Source organism: Dromiciops gliroides, chromosome 2, assembly GCF_019393635.1.
Source record: "Dromiciops gliroides isolate mDroGli1 chromosome 2, mDroGli1.pri, whole genome shotgun sequence".
Classification (NCBI taxonomy): Eukaryota; Metazoa; Chordata; class Mammalia; order Microbiotheria; family Microbiotheriidae; genus Dromiciops; species Dromiciops gliroides.
Genome location: NC_057862.1, coordinates 244168388 through 244184271, shown reverse-complemented (window position 1 = coordinate 244184271; position 15884 = coordinate 244168388). Strand labels below are relative to the sequence as shown.

At 34.0% G+C, this 15884-nt stretch overlaps 1 protein-coding gene across 12 annotated transcripts in view; it reads right to left on the bottom strand.

The window, feature by feature from the left end:
* Positions 1-15884, bottom strand: part of KTN1 (kinectin 1) — a 136389-nt gene that overhangs the window by 24686 nt on the left and 95819 nt on the right. For 8 of the 12 annotated variants that reach the window (XM_043983219.1, XM_043983221.1, XM_043983226.1 and 5 more), the window contains 4 exons: positions 14906-14996; positions 13099-13185; positions 9446-9535; positions 1831-1911 (listed from right to left, as the gene is read on the bottom strand). In XM_043983219.1, coding sequence (XP_043839154.1) covers positions 1831-1911; positions 9446-9535; positions 13099-13185; positions 14906-14996 — 349 coding nt within the window. The remainder of the gene's footprint in view (positions 1-1830; positions 1912-9445; positions 9536-13098; positions 13186-14905; positions 14997-15884) is intronic. The other 4 variants (XM_043983223.1, XM_043983225.1, XM_043983227.1 and 1 more) reach the window with 1 other exon arrangement.

Genomic DNA, 15884 nt, shown 5'->3' with positions numbered 1-15884 from the left:
TTGATCCTAGCTAGAAGGTCACTACAGTTTATTGAGTAGAAGCATGATATAGTCAAACCTATGCTTTAGGAAAATGAAAATCACTGTTTGTGAAAAATTGTTCCAAGTGGGATGAGGAGCATGCTCCTTGAGGGTGGTACCTTAGCATGAATCAAGAAAACCATTTATGTAAATGGTGATTCCTAAGGGAGGTTTTGAAGGAAATAAGAGATGCTAAGAGATTTTAAGATTCTATAGCAGAATCTACCTAATGTGCTGACAACCTGCCTTTTTTGGACACAAGGAGCCTGGGTTTCTCAAGCTCACCAAGGCTAGAAATGCCCTGGTCACTCATGGCCCAATTCCACTCCTGATCAAGAGTTTTTTTACCTAATCCATTTCCAATCAGAACCAGCTGTTGGCCCCTTGCTCCCAGGGGTTAGCCATATTGGTGCCAGTTTTAATTCAGCCATCCACTAAGCCTAGCCCACTGCCACCCAACATTTCCAAGCTCAAGCAATTCACCAGCCTCAGAGATTAATTACAAGCATGTGCCACTACACTTCGACCCTTCTACTTATTCTCTTATTATCTTGGGAAGACTATTTCTTCATTTTAGATATGTGACCAGTCTGCCACCTTTTTTGGTCTTAAAATAGCCTGAATAATATTTTAACACCACCTTCTCCATGCAAGTCAGTGTTGGTAGCATGCTACAGGAATTATATTTCCACTGCTTATTTGGTTCTCTGAATACAAAGCAATACCAAGAATGTCAGTGTGAGAAATGAGATTTTATAGTGGTAAACATTCTATCCTAACTAAACTTCAAAAACATGTTAGTCATTGAACAAAAGGCTTCTTCTTCAAATAGAGTCATGTACAAATCAAACTGAAGACAGCATAATAACATTTCCACCCATCCCATAATCTCGTATTATTAGGTTTACTTGAAGAATAGGAAAAAGACAGTAAAAGGTAACTACTTATGATGGATTCAGTATTTTTGCCTGGCTTTCAGCAGCTCAGAACATAGGTATTTCCAGGTTATTTATAATACTCCAAGGATAAATTACTAAAATAGATTTCCTATAACATACACAAAATTTTTGTCTAAAGGAGTGATCTTGATACCCCAAAGTCATCCCAATACTACCTCACCCCCAACCCCCATCTAAATTGGTGCCAAGTTTTGCCAACTATTCTTCCATAATATATCTCATATATGCCTCCTTTCCATTCACACAGCCACTATACTAGTTAAGAACCTGACCATATCTCACCTTTGCTACTACAACAGCCTCCTCCAAATGGGTTTTAGCAATTTCAGAATCTACCTTTTCCACAAAGATGCTACATTAAAATTCCTTAAAAACAGGCCTGGTTATATTCCCTTGATCAAAAAAATTTCCATAGCTCCCTAAAGCATATAGAAACACAACAGCCTGACATTTAAAGCTCCCTACAATCTTACTCCCATCTACCTTTCCAAATACTCAATAATCTTAGCTTACTCTATGTACCAAACAAACAAGCTTATTAGATTCTTTCCTGAATTCAATATTTCATCTTTTTTTACTTTACAGAGGTTGACCCCCATGCCTAGAAAGCATTTACCTCTTCACCTTTTCCTCCGAGAACCCCTATAGCTTCCTTGAAAAGCAATGATCAGGTGCCATTTATATGAATACTACTTCTTGATACTTCTCGCCACTCTAGAATGTAAGTTTCTTGAGGGCAGGTGTTTTTGTCTTTGTATGCCTACGATCTAGCAGTATTTTATCACAGTAAGTACTTGATACATGTTTTTTGAAATGAATACTTAAAAAACATTTGTTGAATAAAACTAACCTTGACATCTTCTGAAACAGAAGCTTCAATTACATATTCTTTTGCCTTCTTTTCAAATCTGTGCAACCATTCACTAAAACTCTGCAGGGAAAAGGAATGAAAGGAAATTAATCTCCCAGTATTAAAAAAGGTAACATTTTTAAAACAATATAATTAAAATTATGAAGTTTAATGGGAAGTCAGGCAAACAATACCACCTCCAAAGAAAACTTATTTTATATGTAATTCAGTGTTGCAAATAAAAACTAAAAATCTACCCATTCCCCCACAAGTACAAAGACAATCAAAGTAAACTGAGTCATTTTTTTCTCCACCTTCAAACAAGCATCTGTTTGCAAAAAGACATGACCCAGTCCACTTAAGTCACTATGTAAACACAAACTGGTGCTTCCATGAAGTTCTTTGTTAAGACTGACAAGAAGGAAAACAATGAATTCCAATATAAAATAGTTGACCATGTACAGATTATTATTCAAGATCAGCAAGAAAAAATTTGTAAAATATCTTTCAATGTTGCCCATAATATTAATAACTCTGAACAACATAACCTTTCCTCAATGAATTTTGGTTCTAAAAGGGACTCTGGTTCATACTAATGAATACCAATGAAAAATTTTTAAATAAAATATTAACAAGAAGACTACAAAAATACATCCAAAAATTATTCACAATGACAAATTTGGACTTAATACCAGGGATGCAAGGATAGTTCAACAACAGGAACACTATTAACATAATTGTTAAAACATAATATTTAAAAAAATATATATACATATACACAAACCTCAAAAATATATGATTAAATCAGTGGATACAGAAAAATCCTTTGACAAAGTACAACATTCACTTATGCTTAAAATTTTTTTACAGAACAGTATAGAAAGACCACTTTTATCATGCTAAAAAGTGTATTTCTCATCCCAAAAGTCTGCACGATAGGAAAACACTAGAAAGTTTCCTGATTAAAAATGAGTAAAACAAGAATGGACTCTTTCCCCATGTTTAAGCATTACACTTTTACAAATTCTCCTCATCATAATAAGACAAATGAAATAAATTAAATACATAAAGAGGCAACAAAACTTATTCCAATTTGCTCACAACAGAATAGCTTATTTAGAAAATCCCAGAGAATCAGCAAAGAAACTAAGTGAGACAATGGCTACAGTAAAGTAGTAGAATACGAAATAAACACATGAAAATCAGCATTTTGGTATTGGAATAACAAAACTAAGGAAGAGAAAATATCATTCAAAATAACTATAAAATACTAAAATTTATAAGTCAATTAATCAAGATATACTCAATGACTATGTAAATACAAGGTATTACAAAACATTCTTTAATGAAACAAAAATTGACAACTAGAGACATTCATTATTCATAAATGGGTCATGACAACATAAAAAAAAATCACCAAAATTAATGAACATATTTAAGTTATGTCAAGTCAAACTACAAAGAAAATAATAATAATTCATGTGGAGAAAAAAAGAAGTTCTAGACCTTCAAGGAGAAAAAAAAAATAAGTAAAACTAAGAGGGAAATAGCGCTCCAGACTGCAAATTCAGTTATAGCCGTCAAAACTATTTGGGACTGGCTAAAAATTAAAAAAACAAAACAGTTTAACAGATTAGATAAACAAGAATCTGAAACAAATGCAGTCACTAACCCAGTATTTGATAAACATGATAAATCACTGAAAGGCAAGAACTTCCTACTTGACAAAAACTGTTAGGAAAACTGTAAAATAATTTGACAGAAATAAGATTAGCTCGAATTGGATATTGTCCTGAATATTTAAGGTCACACCACAAAAAATTAAAGAGAATGAAACCAGGTACCTCTCTTATATTTAGGGGCAGACTTTTTAACCACAGAGGCAATCATAAAAGATGAAACAGATAATTTTAATTATCTGAAACAAACTTTTTCTAGGAACAAAATCTATGCCATTAGGACAAAGGGGTGTGGGAGGGGTTGGGGGGGTATCAACCAGGGGAAAAAAACTTCAAGTATCTCTGACAAGCATCTAACATTCAAGATATAAGAATCATAGATCTGCATAGGAAAGGGCCATAGAGGCCATCATAGTCCAACCTCATAGACAATTTAAAAGTGGAAGCACTTGGATACAAACCTAGGTCCTCCGACTCCAAAAATCCAGCTGCAATGGAGAATAAAGAATGACCAAAACAATTTACAGCAGTGGTTCCCAAGCGTTGAGGACCCCTTTTTAAATGTAAAAAAATATCTAGTATTCTACATGATTTACAGCAGTGGTTCCCAAGCGTTGAGGACCCCTTTTTAAATGTAAAAAAATATCTAGTATTCTACATGATTCTACATGTTATTGTAGCTACAGGTCAAAGTATAGTCACCTTCTCTGCTTGTCCTCTGTGCCTAGAATGTTTTTTCACTTCATCTCCATATACTGCTTTCCCTGGCTTCCTTTAAGTCACAACTAAAATCCTATCTTTTACAGGAAGCCTTTCCCAACCCCTCTTAATTCTAGTACATGTTCTCTTTTAATAATTTTCTATTTATACCATACATAGCTTAAATATTTAAGTGTTGTCTCACCTATTAAATTGTGGGCTCCTTTAGGTCAAGGATTGTATTTATTTTGCTTCTTTTTGTATCCCCAGTGCTTAGCACAGTGCCTGGCACATAGTAGGTGCTTAGTAAGTGTTTATTATTGACTACTAATATATGAAGTCAAGTACTTCTTCCAATTATATTATATTATTACTCTTCATCCTAACCACTCCCACCTGGAACCAACACATTTCTCAATGGACCAACAGTCAAAGGATATGAACAAAGAGCTCTCAAAGGAATAACTGCAAACATTAATAACCATATGAAAGATTATTCCATATCCACATAATGAAAATAACTAGGCAGTTCTACCTCACATTCAGCAGGATAGCAAAAATGACACAAAATAGAAATAGTAAATGATGAAATGTCTATGGAGCTATGAATTGGTCCAAAGTTTCTAGAAAGTAATTTGGAATTTTCTTTTTAAAAGTGTGGAAAATGTTCAATTGTTTGACCTAGAGATCCCACTCATAGGCATATACCTCCTCCAAGGAGGTCAAAGATAGTTTAAAGAAGCATCCCATATAGACCAAAATTATAGCAGTATTTTTTGGTAACAAAGAATTGGAAACAAAACAAATATTCATTGACTTGAGAATGGTTCAATAAAGTGTGGTACATGAACATAAAGGAATTATTATTGTGCAATAAGAAACAACAAATAAAATCAGAGAAGCATGGGAAGACTTATATTAACTGATGCAAAATGAAATAAAAAGAATCTGGAATGTACCACAACTACAACAATGCAAATGGGAAGAATAAAAAAGCAAAAGTGAAGGCTATTGTCTACTTAAAATGACCTAGCTTGGTATTGAAGATGAAATGAGATAGTACAATAATGTACCTTCCTTCTCCCTCAGTTGTAGGACTGGGTGGCTGGACAGGGGAGGGGGGGGAGAGGAATGGTAGAGAAACAGTTATATACTGTCAACAGTGTTGGATAGTTTTACCAAATTGTCCTTCTTATAAAGAATGGCTTGATAGGCAGGAAGTCAGAGAGGAATATATTGAATTAAAGTAATTGTTAAAAAAAAAAAGATAATGCCAATTAAAAATTACCTGGTTCAAATATCTCATTTTACAAATAAGGAAACAGGCAATGTGAAGTTTAAATGACTTGCCTAAGGGTACATAGCATTAAATGGTAATACCAGGATTCAAACAGAAGTCTTCCTGACAACCACTCTGGTACTCCATGTTACCTCTGAATGTACCTATTTATTCAACTTACTGAAATAAAAAATAATGCAAGGTAGAAATTTCAAGTCCCATTTTCAAGTCCCCTATGTTTTAAAAAACATCCCAAATGTTTTATAGAAAAAAAAAACCTATATTGTAAGTCTTCTAAATTTTTTCATATGGTGATTGATAGTTTGGATTTCATCCTCTGAAAATTGCCTATTCATGTCCTTTGACCTTTTATCAGCTGGGGAATTGTTCTTGTTCTTATAAATTTGAATCAGTTGCCTATGTAACTTAGAAATAAGATCTTTATGGAAGAAACGTGGTGCAAAGATTTCCCCCCCAATTTATTGCTTCTAATTTTAGCTGCATTGATTTTCTTTGTGCAAAAACCATTTACTTTTATATAATCAAAATTGTCTATTCTACCTTCCTGTGAACATCTCTATTTCTTATTTGATAATGAACCATCCAAAGATCTAACAGGCAATTTCTTTCTCTTCTAATTTTTATGATGTCACCCTTTATGTTTAAAACGTGTACCCTTCTGAAGTTTGTCTAGGTATATGATATGAGATGTTGGTCTATACCTAGTTTCTGCCAGACTGCTTTCCAGTTTTCCCAACAGTTTTTGTCGAATAGTGAGTTCTTGCCCCAATAGCAGCTAGGTGATGCAGTGGATAGAGCACTGGGCCTGGAATCAGAAAGACCTGAATTCAAATCCAGCCTCAGACACTTAATAGCTATCTGCCTCAGCTTCCTCAACAGTAAAATGGAGATAATAATACACCTACCTTCCAGGTTGTGAGGATCAAATAAGATTATATAAGTAAAACATTTAGCACAGTGCCTGACATTTAATAGGCACTTAATAAATGCTTCCTCTCCCCTTCCCGCACTCCCAAATCTGCCAATAAGCACTGAATTAAACACCTAACACATGCCAGGTATTATGCTAAACTTGTTTGACTGGGAGGATGGTGGTAATCTTGGCAGAAATAAGAAAATGGGAAGAGGGGTGGGTTTAGGGGCAAAGAAAAAGTTCTGATTTGGGCATAGTAAGTTTGAGTTACCTGTTGAACACTCAGTTGGAAAGATCAAAAAGGTAATTGGTGAATGGTGGGAGGTTGAGGCTAAATAAGTAGATTTAATAATAATAATAATAATAATAATAACTGAATTCATGGCAGCTGATGAGATCATGAAGTGAAGGAGTATAGAGAGAAAAGAGGGCTCAGGGGGCACTGATTACTGAGCATGGCCTGAATGAAGATCCAACAAAAGACCACCAATGAGTGATCAGACAGGTAGGAAGAGAATCAAGAGAGAAAAGGGTCATAAAAACCCAAGGAGAAGAGAGTATTCCAAGAGAGGAAAGTAATCAACAAAGTCAAAGGCTGCTGCAAAGCAATCAAAATGATGAGGATTGAGAAAAGGCTGGATGATTGACCAACTGTCTTTAAAAATATGCACATATTAATGGGTTCTTCCTTGTATTACTGATCAAACCAAAAGGCTCAAATCCATTTATTCTTATAAAAATGAGCGATCAAAAATAAAATTAGCTATAGTTCATTGTAAAAATTCCTTATTTCACTGCTAGGTCCATGTTAAAATAGTAAGTAAAATTCTGAAGAGCTTACCAGCTGAACCTAATCAGAGATTGTTTTTTCTATCAGTTCAACCAAGGTGTCATTTGCTTAAACAAATGCTTAGCATTTGAAAAAAAAATTGAAAATCAATTTATTTCTTATTGTCCATAACTTTAATTGCTACCATAAGTAAATAGCTAACTCAGAAATCATAGTTACTTTAGTTAAATTATATTCATGGAAAAGATTTCCAACAATTATTTTACACAATTAATTGCTTTTTGCTGTTAAGATAACCAAACCTGTAGAAAATTATGCTATATGCTATTAAATATTTAAGGCTGTAATTTGTAACCAAATATGATTTTTGCAATTCCTCCTTAAAAGATACAAAGAAAAACATTCTTAAGCATTTTATTCCAAAATACCATGCTAGGTATTAAGGGAGGCAAAAACAAACTCCCACCTCTCTTTTCAAGTGACACTCTCTTCCAGAGTATTATACCTCCTGCTTTGTCTATCCGTATCAGGCCTATCCTTCCCCTTTACTATCCCTGTCTATTTTTCTATGTCCTTAGAGTCTGACATCAGGAACTCTTTTTCTATTATTATATGGGTCTTTTGGAGCAGATCCAGGCCCTCACTGACAAGAAGCTCCTTGGCATACATTTTGTATGTACTTATTTACATACATGTTGTTTTCCCAACAGAATAGTTCCTTAATGAGTCATGTTTTATCTTAGTATGTCCAGCACCTAGTACACAGTAGGTACTTAATGTTTGTTTACTTTAAGAAGTCTGACATTTGTTTAAATCATTAGCAAGAGTCACCTATGTTCACAATCTCAGTCATCTTGCATTCTTCTTTTTGCTTCAACCTTCATATGCAATCTGTTGTCAAGTCATCTTTTTTCCTAGCTGAGGTCAGTATTGCTCATATGTACTTTTTCAGTAGGCTCCTAACAGGTCTTCCTACTTCCAGTCTCTTCTCTTTGAAATCTCTCTTTTACAAAGTTGTGAAATTAATCTTGTTAAAGAACACAAATGACCACATCAAATAACCTTTAAAGTTTCATACTGCCTCTAAGATAAACTAGAGACTCTTCAACATGAGCTCAACAACTTGACTTCCTTCTACCTTTTCAGACTGCACAGATTATTCCTCTTCAAACACTATGTTCCAGACAAACTGGCCTATTAGGTGAAGTTCTAACTTCCATCTCCTGACTCTGTGTATTTGGGTAGGCCATCCGCCATGTGTGAAATGCACTACTTTAAGACCTCTCTCTACCTCTTAGAACCCCTACCTTCCTTCTTCAAGGCTTAACTTCAGTGCTACCTTTATAGGAAGACATTTCTGATCATATTTGGTAAATATTCTTTCCCTCCTCAACTTAGTTGCTTTTACCTATCTGTATACTCAGTATATTCCTCCAACAGAATGTAAACTCCTTCAGGTCAAAGATTGTTTTTATCTTGGTAGTCCCAGAGCCAAACATGAAATAGGCACTTATTAAATATTTGTTAAGTAAATCTGAATTCATTAGGCATTGGGAAGCTAAAGTTTGATCAGGAATGATATGAATAGATGTATGCACTTAGAAGATTAATCTGGTAGTAGTGTGCAAGAAGAAATAGGAAAAAAAAGAGACAAGGAGAATTGCTAAATAAATTCAGGGGAGGGTATTGAAGTTTTTGATTAAAGGAGTAGCTGTAGGAATGAGTGGAAGAATTAGATGTCAAAAATACCACAAAGGTATACACAACTTTGAGGTTTACAGCATCTCACAATAATTGACATGTACATAATTCTTTAAAATTTTGGAAGGTGCTTTATGCATTTCTTATTTGTTCCTCACAACTAACGATCCAATACACCTTATTAAAAAATAGAGTCCAAATGACTAAGTAGTAAGAGTCACTTAAATAACAGACATTTTAAATAATCCCACGTGAAAAAAGGCATTATTTCTTTCCCTATAATGTCTGCAAACTAATATGCTCCTCATAGATAGGAAGCATAAGTCTATAGCAGAAAGTTTTGTGACTAGTATAAGCTTTAGAATCAAGTTTTATTTCTGCTTGAATTCTGCTATTCAAAATACATCTAAGATCTATAATAAGGATTAAAGAATAACCTTACTTTCAAAAGCAAGGGTATCATGTAACTATGAGCATTTCAAATATTCTTAAAAAAAAAAAAGAGAAATGTGAAATATAGAGTATGGACTTACCAAGTTAGAAGGAATGGAAACTCCAGGAAACAATTTTTTCAAAATTTCTTTAACCTGGGTCTCAACAGCTTCCAATTGTTGTTGTCTCTCCTAGAGCATACAGACACACATACATATACATACTGGTATAACATGAGATAATATAGATGCAACCTTTTCTTAACAAAAAAGTCACTTAATGTAAAATTTCATTTTCAAATAGTATTAAGAAATACTTCCATTTCAAGGTATCAAACTAATTGCAAATTAGGTTTTTTTTAAACTGTAAATGTTTAAGATATCTGGGATATCAAAGCTAGATATACCATGTAAATCAAGGACAACACATGGTTATGCAAACATTTTCAATGATACTAATAAAGTAATCCCAAGTATAATAATAACACCTAATACAATGAAACTTAGCACTTAAAATTTTGCTAAGCTCTGACTTGAATGGATTGACACTCACCAGCCCCCTAGATTTTCATCTGCACTGTGCACAAGTCAAGCAGATGGACTAGCAAACATGAATGTACACAGCTGATGGGCATTAAGTATCGTGGTAGAGTCAAAATTTTAGGTACATTATTTCACAAAGCAAACACTGTAATTTGATAGGTACCACATTTTTTAAGGTGGGGTAAGGAGTTGGAGAAGATTCAAAAAGGAAATTTATAATGCTATATAGATAACAAACATACACAAAATATTTTAGTATCTGTGACATGGATACTGATAGCTGTAAATTTAAAGAAACATTATGAAAGGAGCATATATACATATATGTGAATTTTTAAATTCTTAATATTAATTTATAATGAATGTTATAGTTTTCAAACTAAGGTTTGTCAAAATTAGGTTGTTTTAACCATGTTCTATTTGTTTAGTTTAATAGAAAGACAATATATATCTAATGGTAAAAAGTTTTCTATAATAAGATTGATGAAAATTTGTGAAAAAGCACATTTGAACCAGGTCAAGGAAACAATTTTCTCTTTTCAAAACAGTACTTTGTAAAATTTTGTAGGGTTCATTCAAACATTCCTAGATATGTATGGAAAAAGAGAATTTTACTAGAATTGGAAAAATTTCAAAAACATTTTTTAATCCACTTAAAGACTATATCATAAAGATAATTGCTAGCTTGAAGTCTGCAAAGGTGAACTTCACTAATACATTTTTAAAAATCAAAACAGACAAAATTAGGGAGTGATTTTTACAAAACCCTTTACAAAAGGTTTCTTTCCTAATGCAAGGCAGGATTCCATTAATAATTGGTTCCCGAAATAAATTTCATTTAATGTATGGCGATTCACACACCATTTCTCAAGAATACATCTGCAAAAAGTGAGAGCTGCATCTGTATAGAAAAACCATGAACTACGCAGCTAGATGGTGCAGTGGATAAAGCACCAGCCCTGGATTCGGGAGATCCTGAGTTCAAATCCGGCCTCAGACACTTGACATTTACTGGCTGTGTGACCCTGGGCAAGTCACTTTTAACCCTCATTGACTCACTCAAAAAAGAGCAAAATAATAAGCACTATCACTCTTAACTATGGAATTGGTGAAACAATTTTAAGAAGCTCATAGGATGATAGATTTAGAGCTAGAAATCACTTTAGTGATCATCTCATCAAATATGAAATAAAAGAGGCCCACAGAGGCTGAGTGCCTTCTCCAAGGTCATACACATAAGTAATAAGCAGCAGGACTGGAATTCAAACCCAGCATCTCTGATTGCAAGATACTGAACTCTTTTTCACTGTACTATGTAAAATTCTTCCATTTATGACATTAGTAGTTTAGGGGTTTATACTGAATTCATTTCCATTTTTAAGTATATATCAATATTGAACCATCGGTATTTCTAAGTAGAGTGCCAAATGGAAACTAAGATACTGACTCTCTTAATATTTATCTGATTATTACAGGTGCCAATAGTGTTTCATACTGAATTAATAATTCAGTATATTAATAATAATTGGTCTCTGAAAATACAATGTAAATAATAAACACATTTGCCCTTTTAAATTAGCTTGGAACACTTGACTTTTCCATCCACCTTAAGACAATTCTTTCCTGTTTAAATTCTTACTATACCTTAATAGTGTCATTACATGAAAAAATTATATATTCTCAGAGCAGAAGATATATTTTCAATTTTACACAATTTGTTGTATTGAGTCAATATCACTTTAATCCATGGCTTCTGTGAGTAATTAGCTATTGGAGTACAAGAGAAAGGACGGTAAGATCCCAAGAGACACCCATCATACTCCACCATTCATGGGAAATAACTTCTTGATGTCCCTGGGATAAAGAAAAAAAAATTCACCACGACATAAATAGTGGGCAATATAATCTGGCAGAGACCAAGTTTGGGGGGAGAAGGTTGGTTTTTTTCCCCCATGGGGCTAACTTCCAGTGAGGAAAATCCCTTCTATTTATTCTGTAATTTAAAGTCTGGAAGTTTCCTAAGGCATCAAGAGGCTAAGTAATTTCCTCAATGACATAAGACCTATATATGTCAGAAGTTAGACTCAAACACCAGTGTATCTGAGTCTGAGGCCAGCTCTCTCTCTCTCTACCGATCTCTATCCTTTTATGTAATCAGAACTGAAAGTGTAGTTCAGATCCAGACTAAAAAGATTTAGGGAAACAAACTTGCCTACAAGATTGGCTGCCTGGTAGCACTAGTTCTCTGGATTACTGGAGTATACTAAAAAGATTAGAAATTTTGAATAATGAAGAAATGTAGCATGATGGAAAGTACAGGAATTAAAAGACCTGCATTTGGAGTCACAACTCATCCGCTTACTAGTGGGTAAGTCACAACCTATGAGCCTCAATTCCCTTATCTGTAAAATGAAAATACTACTTTTGCTACCTGGAAAAGGATACATGTGTGTATGTGTGTGTAAAATTTTAATGTTACCTATCCCCTGACCCATCACACAGATTAGGGGAGGAAGAGAAAGTGTCATGCTGGTCAGAGTGTAGATAAGGAAATCCAGTAATTTATTAGCATTACTGGAAACAGCAAAAATTGTTGTCCAACAGTGTCAATCAGTAGAAGCACAATATATTTTACAGTTCTGACAGTAACCATCCATAGTAGTATAAGGTACTGTTATGCTTTCTTTATCAAAATATTTAATATTTGCATTTTAAATTTTATAGGTTAGCTTTTTTGCCACAAGATACTGAACATGATTAAGCATAACTATTCTTCAATCACTACTCTGAAGGCAAGTTTGTACATACTGAATCAATTACTTCAAAAATTTTTCCAGAATTCTGAGTGTTACTCTGTGCTCAACACCTGTACCCTGATATTCATGGGGTGGGGGGTGGGGAGAGACAAATCAGTAGCCACTAACAAATCACAAATTAAGTCTCTGTCCTCAGATTCTTCAGGCAAGAGTACATATCACCAAAGTTTAAACAATTAGGTGAACAAATAAATCAGCATGCCCAGAAATTAAAGAAAAAAGCTTAACAAATAGACAGAGAGAAGCAGATGAATGTATATGAATGTTCATCAAGAATAAATTTTTGTATTGAAATTGCAGTAAAAGTTAAATGCACTAGTTTGATTTTTTTTTTTTAAAGACAGGCCGCAGATTGTTTCTGTTCAACTCATTGTTTCTAGGAGTTAGCATTACAACCTTGGCAGTCTTGTTCACTTTGTCCTGCAGCATTTTTTCAGTTGATGCCAATGCTTCCATTGCTTTCCAGTTTTTCTCCCGAAGGTCCTAATTATTTTTAGAAAGAATTATTTCAGTTCAGCCAATATTAAAAATCTTTTTGTCTTTAAATTTGTCGGTATTTTGCATTATTCAGTAATTTGCATTTAATTGCTGGTTACTGCAAAATTATTTTGTTGAGGGAAATATAGCAACAAAAAAAAACCATAAATGTGATGTGTTCAAGCATTAAAATGAAGAGAAAAATGACAGTCGTCTCATGTGCTTTGAATATAAACACCTAATGCAGTGCTTTTGTGTTATTACCATACTGTTCAGTATTTTTTACTTGTGAGACAGAAAAAGAAAGCATTAAAAAGTAAAGTGCACACAACAAGATTACAAACAGAATTTTAGGCGTGATGAGAACTGCAAAGAATTAATAAACAAACCAAAATACAGTAGTATATCAAAAATCTTATGGTTTGCAGATACCAAAAGCAAAGCCCAGTATCTATAACATAAACTACATATTATTTCCAACAACTAAATTTTCCTATAGATTTTTCCCTTGACTTAGAAAGACACTCCAACTCTTTCGGGAAAGCAACACAGTAATTGATTTAATTCCTACATCTTTCTTGGCAGGGTCAACCAAATGTATACTCCACAAAACAGCTTGATATGAATTGTCTGAACTAGTGGACTGAGGCCAAGTTTGCAGACCACAAAAAATTTCCTCTTTCTGGGGAACAAAGACTGGTGTCTGAAAATATAGGACTCAATTTAACAGCATCAACATTAGTAAATATAAATACTTATCTGAATATGATATTTTCAGGTATTACTTGAAAATTGTAAATTAAAACAGCGACCTTAATACATTATTGGTACTATATGAATTGTTACTTTCCAGAATCCAAAAAGAATTAAAACAAAGTACAGCATATTGATGAGCTCACCTTAATTAACTTGGGGATATACCTTCCTATTAGAATTGTTACAAGCATGCACAAAGGGCATTTCATAGTCCTAATTCTGACAAACACAGGATGGCAGGAAAATACTACTTTATGCATATAACAAACATTTTACACACTAAATTGCATTAGGAAACATACACACCACTCATTATAACAATCACCTTATAGTTTTAGAATGTTTGCCCCACTATTTGAGATCAGCAATTATCCTTTTGCAGGTAAAAACACCTTGCATTCTAATTAGAGGTCTTCGATTAGGTAGCCTGAATAATCATGAAATCTACATTTAGTAATCACTACTCAATCGACTGGTATTAGAATAAGCTAAATACCAGGTTACATATTCCAGACGGTATCACCTCACCCACTCTCCAGCCAAACAATAAGTTTAAATAATTTTCCTTTACCTCCATTATGACTCAAATGGCAAAATTTAAGTCCTGCAACTGGGCCATACATTTCTCTCACTTAAAAAAAGTAAATGCTATAAGATGGACAATAGCTACTACAATTTAGTGTCAAAAAGCTGGGTCAATCAAATAAGAAATGGCTTCAACATCATTTTTTATATTCAGTTGAAAAAATACGTTTTTCAAGTAGAAATATAAAAGAAAATCCAGTAAAAAAGAATTAGAGCTTTGACAATGATTATAACTGAAAATTACAAATTCAAAAGAACTGACCACTATTGGTTATAGAAAAATCTTCACATAGAAAAAAAGCTTGTCCTCTGTTAAAGACCTAAATAAATAAAGGCATTTCAGAACTGAAGTACAGAAAAGGCTTCTTTAAAGACACGTACTTACATTATTTTTCTTTCTTTGTTGTTCAACTGAATTTTTCAAGGCATCTAGCTCATTCTGAAGACCAGTAACCTCTTTCTCTTTTGCTGAAATCCTAAACAGTAATAAGTAAGTGACCAAAAAAGATATTCTCACATCCTCTCAATGGGAAGAAAGGCATAATGCTTTAAAAGTAATACATTCGGGGGCAGCTAGATGGCACAGTGGATAAAGCACCAGCCCTGGATTCAGGAGTACCTGAGTTCAAATCCGGCCTCAGACACTTGACACTTACTAGCTGTGTGACCCTGGGCAAGTCACTTAACCCCAATTGCCCCGCCAAAAAAAAAAAAAAAGTAACACAACTCTCTCAAATAGTTCACCAGTAAACATCTTAAACAAGATTCATCACCATGCCACTAAAATAAGTTAACTTAAAACTAAACTAATTTGTAGGTGTGGATTAAAGGAAGTTCTTAGAATTTTTAATTGTCAAAAAATTGTTGCTTATGTTGAGAATGAACAGCATCCCCTATAAAGGGATCTGATAAGGTAATTGCAGCTGATGCCATTTTCATTTAAGCCACTAGCAGGGGCAGCTAGGTGGCGCAGTAGATAGAGCCCTGGAGTCAGGAGTACCCGAGTTCAAATCTGGCCTCAGACACTTAACACTTACTAGCTGTGTGACCCTGGGCAAGTCACTTAACCCCAATTGCCTCACCAAAAGAAAAAAAAAATTAAGCCACTAGCAGAGGTATACATAATGTAACAATACTGGGCTTGGAGTCAGGAAAATAAATTCAAATAATACCTCTGCCATTTATTTGCTTCATGACCAATAATCAAGTCACTTGACCCCTCACACTGGGTCTCCTGGTATGTAAAATGGGGTTAATAGTACCAACTTCAAAGAGGTTTGGGGGAGAGGGAGTAAGAGGGAGAGAACGATAAAAGTGAGATTATGCTTTGCAAACCTTAAAGCGCTATATAAATATCAGTTATT